At 43.9% G+C, this 13,448-nt stretch overlaps 1 protein-coding gene across 1 annotated transcript; it reads right to left on the bottom strand.

Annotated features, from left to right (window-relative positions):
* Positions 1-9,507: 9,507 nt before the first annotated feature.
* On the bottom strand, positions 9,508-10,467 carry LOC135330585 (olfactory receptor 10A7-like). The gene has a single exon (XM_064524496.1). The coding sequence runs from the start codon at positions 10,465-10,467 to the stop codon at positions 9,508-9,510; it is 960 nt and encodes a 319-aa protein (XP_064380566.1).
* Positions 10,468-13,448: the final 2,981 nt, after the last annotated feature.

Raw genomic sequence — 13,448 nt, 5'->3', positions numbered from 1 at the left:
ATTGTATAAGACAGATGAAAAGAGAGTACAATATTTCCTGTGGGGTGCAGAATGACATCAATCTTCAGAGGGAAAGGGGAAAAAAAAGGGACGGTGGAATGGGAAATGTCCATAGTTTGGATATCTGCACCATGTCAATGTAATTGTACCAGCATAATGGTACAAGTGTTGTGGCTGGAACAACACACTCCATATGTGCTCTTCGAGTGGGCCAATAAAAGTAACTGCATTTAAAACCACCCTCTGGCATTGCAAGCACAAGCAATTGTTTCTCATTTATTTCATTAACACTGTATAAAGGGTGAGGTGCTTCTGAGGAAATGTTAAGAAAACATGTCAAGTGCGTAGTCTCTTTTATGAAATCCTAAGGTATCTGAGCCATTCGCATATGGCTGATGCATAACTTAAATGAAACACATTCCTCTCTGGTATTGCAGCTGGAAGCCTGGAGTTCCAGCAGCACTAAAATGACAGAAGGCACCGACACTGAAATGCTTGAATACACTCCATAGGAACGTATAACTCATATTGTGGTCTAGACTTTTTTCACAGTCAGTGAGTTAAATAAAACCTGTAGAGATTCCAATTTTTGTTACTCTCAGGTGAAATTGAAATTAGCTCTGATTAAGCACAGTAAAAATACCTACTTCTCTCATTTGGCAATGAGGGAGACCTTTCTAGCTCTTGTGCAGACATCAGCCTGGATGACCCCTGAAGTGAAGGATGAGTCCCAGCTCAATGAGCTACAGCAGGATCAAAATGTGAGGGCATCTGGATTAGGATCCATTTGGCCTGTCCTCTTCTGGATATTTACAACTCTCTTCATTGCAGCCACTTACTTTATAGCTAATGAGTAGAAATGGGCACCTGCCAGGTGTGAACAAGGGACAGGGGGCTTCTGTCACTTATTTAACATATTTATAAAATAGTAGCACCTCAATTCGATGTCATGATGTTGCTCCTCACTAATAAAAGTCAAACTGAGCCCAGGCAATGACTTTGTGTTAATTGATACTTGGCAACGTCTCTGTTTTTTGTAATTCCTCGATGACTTTCCTCATGTCTTCTCTGGTAAGTTTGTAATCACATTCTCATATCATGTCACAATTTACACAATTTAAGAGCTATACCACCTCAACATATGATCATTTATGCTGTGGAATGAGCCATATCCTTGTTCTATTCTGCTGTGCCCTGAGTAGTCTCAGTGAGATAAATTTATCCTTTTCAATCATAAGATCCACCTACTACCCCTCTGCAGGATTGTTCTCTGATAAAAAAATACCAGCTTGCTCGGGACTGGTAGGTTAACATATATTCAGAAGAGAGAGATAAGCATTTTGTCAATTCCTTGGCAATCTGCCTGAGACAAGTTTGATGAAATACCTTTTGGTACTTCTCCAAAGGTCCTTCCCAGTCTCCCAATGAATGCAACTAACAGCCAACATATGCAACAACTTGTGCAGCAGTTCACTCAGGAGGGCACAAAGAAGGGGTCCTTGTCTCCATTCAGAGCAGCATATGCTGTTATGGTTGTGAGACACCACAGGGCACATTCCCCAGTAGCTGCTGGAGTCACTGTCCCTGACATGTCAGAGGCTTCGATCCAGACAGACCTTCTGACAGAGAATGCAGCTCAGCAAGTTTCAGGCTGCAGGGAGTGCCTGGGGCTTCTCGGTGAGGTTGGGGCTGACTGTCATCTTTCCTGCAGAAGATGTGCTGTTGTTGAAGAGCTGTGTCACCAGGTAAAGGAGTTACGGGAGGAAGTCAGTAAGCTGCATAGCATCAAAGAGGTTGACCAAGAGGTAGATAAGATATTCTCAGAGACTCTACAGCTTCAAGAACCCCAACCGCCAACTGCAGCAGAGACGCAGGCAGAGCCTTTGCCTTGCCAGACAGTAAGTGGTAACTTGGAAGAAGGTGAAGGCTGAAAGCTGGTGACTTCTCATACCCAGAAGGAAGGTTTCAACTCCTCCTGAAGGCCTGCAGCTACTGAACAGATTCACTGCCCTCAAAGCTGAGGAGGAACTGGGTATGCTTTAGAGTGAAGCATCTGGGCTGACAGACTCTGAGCCATATACGAGCATGTGGGGAAAGTGGCAAGAGATAGTGGGTGACTCCCTGCTGTTGGGGACACAGGCACCCATCTGCCAACTTGAACTTTCATGTAGATAGGTTTACTTCTTGCTATGGGCTTGGATCTGGGATGTTGTGAAGAGACTGCCAAAGCTTGTCCGTCCCTGTGGCTATTAGCCCTTGCTGCTCTTTCATGTGGGCACAAATGATAGAGCAACTTGGGAAGTATCAAACATGACTACAGAGCTCTGGGGGAGATGGTCAAGGGTATGGGGATCCAGATGGTTTTCTCCTCTATCCTACCAGTGAGGGGCAAGGACGTGAGGAGTTGTGGAAGCATAGTGCAAGTCAACAATTGGCTGTGCAGCTAGTGTCAGTGACAGAGTTTTGATTTCTGTGACCATGGGACCCTGCTTGAAGATCGACATCTGCTTGGGAGAGATGGAATCCACTCCGCTAAGCAGGGCAAAAGTACCTTTGCCAACAGTCTAGCCAACATGGTAAGGAGAACTTTAAACTAGGAAAGCCAGAGGAAGGGGAGAGTTACAGGGAATACACAATCAACTAAATGGAGCTGGAGTAGGGACACAACAAGCATCTGCATGCAAGAAGGAAGGATCTATAAGACAACACTATGGGGAAACCTCTTGCACCCCTGTGGGGAAATCAGCATGCTCAAAGGCCTCTCTGAAGTGCCTGCACACAACTGCATGCATCCTGGGGAATAAAGAGGAGGAATTAGAAATCTGTGGGCAGTTGCAGAGCTATGATCTCCTTGGGATCAAGGGATTTAGGAAGGAATCCACCCTCCATGTGAAAGAGCAGCTGGAATGTATGGAGCTCTGCCTAGGAGTGGATGCTGGGCTGACTGAGAGCTTATGGGTAAGGATTACAGGGCAGACTAACACGAGTGACACTGTGTGGGTGTTTGATATAGGCCACCTGATCAGGAAAAAGTGATAGATGAGGCCTTCCTCAGACAGCTGAAAGTAGCTTCACTTTCACAGGGCATGGTCCTCTTGGGGGACTTCAAACTCCCCAGTGCCAGTACATTAATGCATGCAGCATGGGGAACAAACAGGATGAATTTTGAGTCTTGTGCCTCCATTCAGAGGGACTTCAGCAGGCTGGAGAAATGGGCAGAGAAGAACCTCGTGAAGTTCAATAAAGGAAAGTGTAAAGTCCTCTATCTGGGGAGGAATAACCCCATGCACCAGTACATCCTGGGGGCAGGAGTGTAGGAAAGCAGCTCTGCAGAGAAGGACCTGGGAGTCCTGGTGGGCAACAAGTTGAACATGAGCCAGCAATGTGCCCTTGTTGCAAAGAAGGACGATGGAATCCTTGGCTGCATTAGGAAGAGCATTTTGAGCAGGGCAAGGGAGATGATCCTTCCCCTCTACTCAGCCCTGGTGAGGCCACACCTGGAGTATGGTGTCCAGTTCTGGGCTCCACAGTGCAAGGCAGAAATCAAGCTACTGGAGCAAGTCCAGCAAAAGGTCCCTAAGGTGATGAGGGCACTAGAGCAGCTCTCCTATTAGGAAAGGCTGAGAGAGCTGGGCCTATTCAGCTTGGAGAAGAGAAGGCTGATGGGGGGATCTTATCAATGTGTATAAGGATATGAAGGGAGGGTGTCAAGAGGATGGGGCCAGACTCTCTCTGGTGGTGCCCAGTGACAGGACTAGAGGTGATGGGCACAATCTGAAATACAGGAAGTTCCATCTGAATCTGAGGAAATCTAAGGGAGACCTTTTTTACTGTAAGGGTGAGAGAGCACTGGAACAGCTTGCCTAGAGCGATTATGGGGATCCTGGAGATATTCCAAAGCCATCTGGACACGGTCCTTGGCAGCCTGCTCTGGGTGACCCTGTTTGGGCAGGAGTGTTGGACTAGATGATCGCTAAAGTTCCCTTTCTGTATTTATGTAATGTTCCCTTTTTCTGTATTTCTCTGAAGGTCTGGAACTGTGATGAGAAATCAGAGCTGAAGGTGCTTGTTCCATCTCCTGTGCAGGGAGGAGGATATAATTCATCTGACCAGCTAATGGAGGAAGAACCTGGTTACCTAAGCACAAGTACCAAACCTCATTTTAGGCTCAGTGTGATATCCCTGCTAGCCTCTAGCTGCCACTCCAGAAGAATTCAGGTCATCCCCAAAACCCATGTCAGTTCCAGTAACCCTGTGGAGACAGACCGATAACACTGGATATCTGTTGTCTAATCTTAGACAACTGAATCCTACCATAGGTTTCCACTTTGAGGTAAAACGAATCTCTCTGGTATCACTACTTTCTGTACTGAATAGCTTGCCAGTGATTGTAAGGAGAGCTTAGACCAACTTCACATAAAAGTACAAACAGGTGACTTCTTAACCTTAGCATGTGAATTCTGAGGGAGCTATACTACTCATTCTAGACTATTGGAACGGAAGGGAGAGCCATACTAAGGAGACTTACACCGTATTTCTGGATTTGGTTGGAAGATGACAGCAGCCCAGGGAAGGGCAAAAGTTTCTGTATCTGTTGTCCATGCTTTGAGCTGAAGGGTGCAATATCAGGGCAAGGTTTGCCATCAGTGAGAGACTTCGATCTTTAGGCAATTCCACCATACAAAAACATATTACAGTAACAGAAAACAATGAGCAAGAACTTTGACACTGACAATAATGCGCTATATTTTCATGTTAATCTTTGAGCTCATATTCTTTTTCAGAAATAACCTTGAGAAATAAATCTCTAAGTCTTATGACCACTACTCCCTTGGAAGTGCTATGTAGTAATTCTCCTGAGATTCAGAGTTCGGTGTATGGACATGGGAATTATCTAATCTTTTTAGCCTTTTAAAATTAAGAAAACAAACTCCCAACTTGTTGTCCAAGGTCCTTCCAAAGTCAGCACAGCACTATGCTGACTTTGTACTGACTTCATTCTGTCCTCAGGAAGGTTGAGAGCTCCCTGGCAAGTTCTTATTCCTCTCCTCTGACTTCCTTGTCTATCAAATCCACCTTCAATGTCTAAAAATTTGATGATGGGAATCCCACCAAGCATATATGCATCTGTATGTGTGTATCTACATATCCTAACTCCTTAATCCATGGTGCTTTCAGGAGCCATGATTGAAATCAAGTCTGAGTTCCCAGAGCCTGCTAGTTAAACCATTTGACCCTCAAGGACTACAGCTATTGTGTGATGCAGGCCTTCAGTTTCCATTTCCTTGCCTGGAGGGCAGGTGACTCAGCCAAGAACAAAGTTAGTAGGAGGAGTAGCATGAGAGAACTCTGGATGGTCAAGAAGTGGAGGGAAGGACAAACCCCAAACTAGCAGTAGGGAGCAGACACCCCCTGCCCTGTCTGCCAGTGCAGCCTATCCATGTTGGTCAGGGATGGATTTTAAGCTTGCACAGGAGGGACAGCCGTAACAGAATATGTCATCGCAGATGTATCCTGAGTCATTAGGATCATCCTTCCAATTTCTGTATGCACTTGTAGGGCTGAGTCTTCTCTGCAGGCATGTTCAAGCTACGGAGGGGCACAAGAATGAACAGGGTCCTCCAGAGACCTGTTCAGTCAAAAAAGAGAAGTATCTCAGATGGAAGCAACAAAATGCCCTCTGGAGACTCCTGAACAATCCATAAGCAATGATAAGTACTGTTTCTTAGAAAATAAGTCTGTCTACAGTAAGGTATCCTTGACTGGCTTCAGTTAGTTCCAAGTGTTAAAGAAAAAAAAACAAAACAAAATAAAACAACTGTGTTTATTTACTGGCAGAGAAATAGGAAAGTTATCTCTTAACTTTTCCTTTTAAGAAAAGTAAAAGTGTACATTGAAATTAACTTTTCTGCACTGTAGCTCAGCTCCAGCAGGATGCCTGGAGAACGCCATGTCCCTTGTCTCCTACCTTTACCCTATACTGTAGCATTAAGGGCACCACAAGATTCATCCCCCTCACCCTGAAGACATTGAGAACTCACCTCTCCCTCTTCCTTAACTTGTTTCCCACGTGCTACTATAAATAAGGTCATCACTATCCCTTTGTCCATTTCTGATTTCTAATTGTGGTTGTAACTACTGTGTTTTCTGTAGAGCTCAAAGCTTGTTTATGCATTTCTAATGTATTATGTAGACATAGTTTGTATTGACTGCTCAAGAGGCTTTGTAATAGAGTACAAGTAGGGTGTTATGCAAGTGATGACCTCCTCGATTTGATCCTCAACAAAGAGAAAAGGACATTGCAGGGTAAATTAGGAGTGTTGCAGAGGGGTAGAAGGGCTTAAAGGAGAGCAGTGTGAGAGATGAGAAGAGAAAGGGAGGGACTTTTCCACAGGTGCCAGTCAGGGCAGGAGGAAAATCACAGAAGTCCAGGTGCGCTCCTCCTCCTGGAGCAAATAGTGGGTATTGGTGGTAATGGCAGGTGGGCTCCCTCTGCACCAGGTGAGAAGGGCAAGGACAACTCCATTCCACTGAGCACAGTCCAGGACCAACCTCCAGGACACTGAGGGCACTTCTGCCACATTCCCAAGTACGCAGGAGGTTTATAGCCAGGATCTCAGCAAAGAGTTCTAACATGCACATACACACAGATATGCATGTGCATGCACACACACAAATGTGCATACATGCACAGATGCCATGTGTGAACCCGGCTGCAGATGCAGATGAGCTTTCCTGATGACAGCTCCTCAGTGGTCAGAACTAGCTGGATTATGACCACTGCATTCTGCTGAAGGGAAAGGGAGTAAGGGATGGAGAAAGAAGATGGAACTAGACTCTTCTCAGTGGAGCCCAGTGGCAGAGTGAGAGGCAATGGGCACCAAGCAAAATACAGAACACTCTACTTAAACATATATATATATATGTATACATATATATATGTATACATATATTTAAGTATGAGCATGGTCAGGTTGGACCAGAGCATGGGACAGATTGCCCAGAGAGGTTGCGGAGTCTCCATCCATGGAGATATTCAGAACCAGACAAGGCCCTGAGCAACCTGCTATAGCTGACTTTCAGTGAGGAGTTGGACGAGAGACCTCCAGATGTTCCTTCCAGCTTCAGTGATTCTGTGGCATGAAGGGAAGTGCTGAAATCCTACCCACCTCCTTTATGGCTCAGACACTTTTGCAGCTGAAAGCAGGATCAATGGCAGGGAGAGATCAAGGGAGACATCGGACCCCTACCCCATTGTACAGGGTAGTGAGTGAATAGGAAGGAGCTTGCCTGCCACCGGTCTCACATAGCTATTGCTTTTGACCCAGCTAACCTGAGAGGGAGCAGGTGATTTGGAAGGCCTACACACACACCACATCATGTGCCACAAAGTCATGTTGGGAGCATATTGGGAGTGTGTCAACAGGACCACCTAAAAAGTCCTCTCTGAACTCCAGCTCCACCAACTCCTCATGGAAGAGACTCAAGAAGGTGACAGAGAATAACAGGCCAGAGAAGGGGCTGCCCTGATGCATTCCTTTTATAAGATCCAGATAAACATGGCAAAACACTCTGCAACACTGTAGTAAAGCTCTCCTATGTAAGGGGTAAGGCATTTTATTCCCTGAAGTCTTACCACAACCAGATTAAAGCCAAGGATGTTCTGGCATGTGCCATAATGCTAACATACTTCTTAGTAGGATGAAGAACTTCCAAGAACTCAGCCAACATGGTCCAACCAATCACAGCTACTTGTCCTGACCATGGGGATCCTCTCCCATGTAACTTGTCTTTTAACAGAATGTGTGGTATCCACAGAGGTCCATAAAAAATACTCTATCTTTCTTACATCTGCTCTGGATCCATAAGAGGAATGCTCTCAGTGAGAAAGCAGGTAAGGTGTTCCTCAGTGCCCATCTTATTTTGCAAGATGTAGAAGAGCATGCCACAACCTACTTCATGAAGATATCAGGAACGTAACTGGATGAAGGCACATAGGACACAGGGATCTTAAAGGACATGAAGTTTGTGCCATTTATCTCATCACTCATTGCAGAAGGATGGATTGTTAGTGGGGGCAGCCAGGCAACTCAATCTCAAAATTGTCTTTCCCTAGCTACCTATCGCAACATCCTTCTGTGAGCTGCTGTAAACTTGCCATCATTGCAAAAAGGTCTGACATATATTGTTTCTCCATCCCACCACATTTGTGGCAGAACTCCCAGAAGGCTGCTTCATGTTCTTAAATTTCTGAAGAATCTGTTGTTAAAACGCCAGTTGGATGAACCTGACCAGTTGTTTTTTATAACTGTCTGTCTCTAGATCCTACCGTAAGCTCCCCCCAATCCCCAGGGGATCAGCTACCTATGCTCCAAGGATCCAAGGTCCACTTCAGATATGGACCAACTCTGTAACATTGATTCAGACTGATGAAAAAGACCTGTGAGAAAGCCTGTAGAGAGGGAAGAAAGGTAAAATTACAGACAAAGGTGGGATTTTTGAGGCAGGATCTTTGCTAGCTCACAGGTTTAAGAATGAAATCACCAGCATGGAAAGGTGCAAGACACTAAAGGAAAAGAAACAAGAAGGCTGGTCAGGTTAGTTGGGGCTAGTCAGGAATCATCAAGTCATAAGGTTGAGCTGTTAGTCAACAGTGCTGACAGAACTGGTGGTAAACAGCAATTCTGCAAACTGAGAATCCTTTCCAGGGAGCCACCGCAGGGAGTAATATTGCTCCTTCTGGCAGACACCTGCTTGGCCAGTAAAGTCTCTTTAGGTGTTTTACCAGGAGTGGAGAGCACACTAATGCTTAGCCTTACAACATTCATTGCCCACACAGGAGACTGCAGATCAGTCTCCTTCTCTCTCTGAGAAAGCTTGAGCTCTCTTCCTCCCTCCTCCCACGTGAATATGCCAAGATTCTGTACTCCCTTATCTGAGGATGCTTGCAGGAGGCTCTCAGGCACTCCTCTTGAAACTGTTATTCATGGCATAATGAAATAGCATCTGAGAGAGGCAGAATACAAATGACCCTATGGCCCAGATGACAAGGTACTCACGTGTGAGACACATTGCCATCTCTATTACAAGGATTATACTATATGAATGCTTTATTTGTTCTGGAAACAAAGATTGAAACCTAAATGTTCTTCCTCTCTTCCCTGTCCTCCAAGTCAAATAATGAGGTGCTCATCCTTTAAAAGGTGTGTATTGGGCTCTATCTCTATGAATTAATGAATATTTCTTTCATCTGTGCAGGAAGGAAAGAAAAATCACATAATAGCAAAAAATGAAAATGTCTAAGTCTGATGCAAGGCACTGTATCATGAATACTGAATTAGAAAAAATCATATATGCTCAGACTGGACAGCGGAAACAAACTCTCCAGGTAGACTTTGAGATACACTTCTTTTGAGAGTGTTTCAAATCGTCTAGGTTTTTAAAAGCAGTCAAACATAAAAGAAATACAAGAAAATCCAAATATACAGAGGAAAAGAAAAATTCCTTTCAATCAGAATATATCTTTTTCAGATCAGCTATACTTTTGATGAGGACACCTTTGACTTCTTTATTTCTCAAGCTGTAAATCATGGGGTTTAACATGGGAATTATGGCTGTGTATATGACAGCCAGAATTTTCTTAGTGTCTTGTGAAAAAATGGATCTGGGCCGTAAGTAAATCAAAGTCCCACTCCCATAATACAGTGTTACAACAACAAGGTGTGAAGAACAAGTGGAGAAGGTCTTTTGTCTGCCTTCTGCAGAGGAAATCTTCAGAATGTTGGAGATGATGCAGATATAGGATAGAAGGATAAAACAAAATGGTATGAGGATGACAAGGACCGTTGCTGTAACTATCTGCATTTCATATGAAGAGGTGTCAGTGCAGGAAAGCATAATGAGTGGGGGAATATCACAGAAGAAATAGTGAATCTCGTTGGGTCCACAAAATGGCAGTGTGAACACCCAAGCTGTCTGCACCACAGACACCACATTACCACTCAAGCATGACAGCAGGACTAGAGAAGAACAAACTCTCCTGTTCATAACAACTGCATATCTAAGCGGGTTACATATGGCCACATAACGGTCGTAGGCCATGGCTGCCAAAAGGTAGCATTCTGTGGCTGTTAAGAAAATTGCAAAGTAGAGCTGTGTGGCACAGCCCATGTAGGAAATGCTCCTCTCCTTTGACAGAAAGCTTACCAGCATCTTGGGAACAACAACTGATGCTGTGGTGATATCCAGGAAGGACAGGACCCGGAGGAAGAAGTACATGGGCATACGAAGGGTGGGGTGTACTGTGACAATGAAGATGAGAAGGTTCCCGGTGACAGTGATGGTATAAATCAAGCAGAATGTGAAGAACAGCAAGTTCTGCAGTTCTGGATGGCTAGACAATCCAGAGAGGACAAATTCAGTCAGCAGAGTGTGGTTTCTCAGTTCTGATCCCTCAGTTGACTTCATCTGGGAGGAATCAAATAGACAGACTTTCAGAGGCATAGTCACACCAGTGAGATCAGGGCACTTCAGCTAGTTACTGCAGCTAAGAGTTTCGTGGAAATCCCTGGAGAGTCATTGGAAAGAGGAGAGCAACTCTAGAGCTAGCTTAGCTAAGCAAAGTAAAAAGACAATGTCTGTATATGCTGAAAAAGTGTAACATTACTGGTCTCTAAGTTCTGTAACTTAGGGTAATGAACAAAGCACGCAAGTATTAGGAATTGGCATTTGGTGGCTGGCTCCCATAGCCGGGTAGGGTTAATTTCTGAGAACTTTTGTTCCCCTAGAATGTCAGGTCTGTAGTCCCAGATGGTTCCACGGGCTGCTTCTGCATTGCAGTGAGGCATCCAGCTACCTCAAGAAGCAGTGACATTGCTCCTCTTAGAAACATCTGCTTGTGCTCTGATGGGACCTTTTTCTCTCTACTAATTGGATGGCAGGCTGGCAGCCCTTCTCCAAGACTGAAGTTAGCTTAGAGGAACATAACCTTAAACAAAAGTCAGGGAAGCTCAGGCTATGAGAGGCTTTGGCTCACATTAACAGCCTCTCCCAACAGCCAGTGGGACAGAAATACTTCAAAGAGCCCAACTCCAGGGAAAGCACACCCAGATGGAGCCACTAGAAACTGGGAGAGGACAGATCGGCTCCTGTCATTGGAGGAAAGCCCAGCTGACAGCTGAAATACCCACAAACCAAAGACAAAACAAAACAAGAAAACATATTCTGCCTATAGTCTGGCAAAGGAAGAAGGAATAATTAAAGGGAAAGATACCCATGGAGAAAACTAAGAAAGCGTAATGGGTAAAGCTCAGCAATATCTGCTTCGTTGGTAACCTCAGCTCAGTACCCTGATTAGTACCTCTGTGTAGGTGCTGCAGGTGGGATATTCATGCAGGCATGTTGGTGCCAGCCATGGAAACTTTGTATTCTCTTACTGCACAGAATGGGAAACTGATGCTCAGAAAGAGAAAAGAAATTAGTCTGCCACAGAGGAGAAAATGGTTATTAATTCTGAGTTCTCAGGCTCATCCTCTCTTACTCAAGCGGCAACCCAGCCACTTTACTATCTCTCGGCATGTAATGTACCAGTAAATCTCTAGGCATGGGATGTGCTTTTGTACAAAAAACCTGATATCAGGGTGAGGGGAAGTATCTTTTTCTCTATGGACATATGATGCGGTCAATAGACCACAGCACATAGAGGAGGACACACCATCGAAAAGAACATCAATGAAGCTTTCATGAGCCAGTTATTCTTGCTACAGACTTAATTCAGCCTCTCTGCCTTGTGTAACCTAACTCACATGAGGTGTCTCTTTTGTCAGTGGGTTTTCTATCATGAACATGGAAGTGAAAGCTATGGAGGTTCCAGCTACAGATAACTTAGGTTACAAGTGCAATAAGGAAACTCATAATGTTTTCAGGCATTTAAAAATCTGATATATTCGAAGGAGAATCTTTGTGGATTTGATTGCTTCCGTTGACACAGAAATGAAAGAAGAGTAAATTACTTGAAGGTCCAAAGTTTCATGGAAACCTCATTATAGCCTATTTTCCTCTCATAACAGAGGAGAGAAGAACATAAAAAAAAAAACCAAAACCCCAAAAAACTGTAATATGTAATGGCACACAGTCACAGTACTTTTCTTAGTTTATCTGACTGATGTAAATAAAATGGAATCTTCCTAACTGTGCTCTTTGATTCCTTACAAAAAAAAAATATCCTATTATATTGGGCATTAGCTGTTAATTAAAGTTAATAAAATCCATAGCAGTCATTGTTAAACTGACAGGCTAGTATTTCATTACCTAACACAGAGCATCCAATGCAAAGCACCTATCACTTTCTGTATTCTTTGTTTTGTGGATATGAGGAGGTATATGTTTGGGGATTAGCTTTTTCTTGGATTTGTTTTATGTATTATTTCTATATTTGTAAACACAATAATCATTTCGAAGTAAGTATCTTACCTTTAGCAGTTTTGTCATCCAGTACCTCCAAAAAGGATTATGCAAATTTCATTAGAAGTGGTTTCTTTGTTTTCTTGCATTAGGGACAGTGTTGGGCTGATGATTCCTACAGACAGCTTATGTTGCAGATTTTAATTTGTATTTTAAATATAGATACTCTGCTGCCACAGCTTGAATAACCTGTGGCATTAGAATATGAATTCCCTTCCATGAAACATCAGTCAGTATTCCTCCTAAGCATCATAAACGGAACTCATCTTCCTTTCAAAGATACCTTAACATCAGTTGCTGAAGACTGATCTCATAGAGAAGAAAAGGCATTTGTTAAAGTAACTTCAATGTAATTGAATTGGATGCAATTGAAAAGGAGGATTCTTCTGTGTGTCCGTGTTTCAGCCAAGAAGAAAAACAGAGCTGCCTCTGAGATATGACTCATTCTAGGTTTAAGTATACTCTCTTGACATCACCAACTCTCTTATGGGTGGGATTCATTTCAGCTAGTTCTGGAAATGTTCCATTGCTTGACCACCCTCGCTGTAAAAGCAGTTTATTCCTTTTTTAAATAGAATATCTTGTATTTCTATTTGTGCCCATTGCCTCCTGTGCGTTTACTGCTAAGAAGAATCTGGCTCCTTCTTCTTTCCCATCAAGTATTTAGACACATTGCTAAGATTCCCCAAGTCTTCTCTTCTTCAGGCTAAACAATGCCAGCTCTCTCAGCCTTTCCTCATATGAGAGGCTCCAGTCTCTTCAGCATCTTTGTGGCATTCTGCTGGACTTACTCCAGTATGTCCATGACTTTTTCTACTACAGACCCCAGAACTGGACACAGAACTGCAGATGTAGTCTCACCAGCACTGAGGAGAAAGCAAAAATCATCTCCTGCAACCTGCTAGTGATGCTCTTCTTAATGCAGCCCTGGATACATTGGCCTTCTTTGCCACAAGGGCACATTGCTGGCTTGTGTCCAACTTGGT

The sequence above is a fragment of the Dromaius novaehollandiae genome, chromosome 22 (assembly GCF_036370855.1).
Source record: "Dromaius novaehollandiae isolate bDroNov1 chromosome 22, bDroNov1.hap1, whole genome shotgun sequence".
NCBI lineage: Eukaryota > Metazoa > Chordata > Aves > Casuariiformes > Dromaiidae > Dromaius > Dromaius novaehollandiae.
The sequence above is the reverse complement of the archived record's forward strand: the minus strand, read 5'-3'. Positions and strand labels throughout refer to the sequence as shown.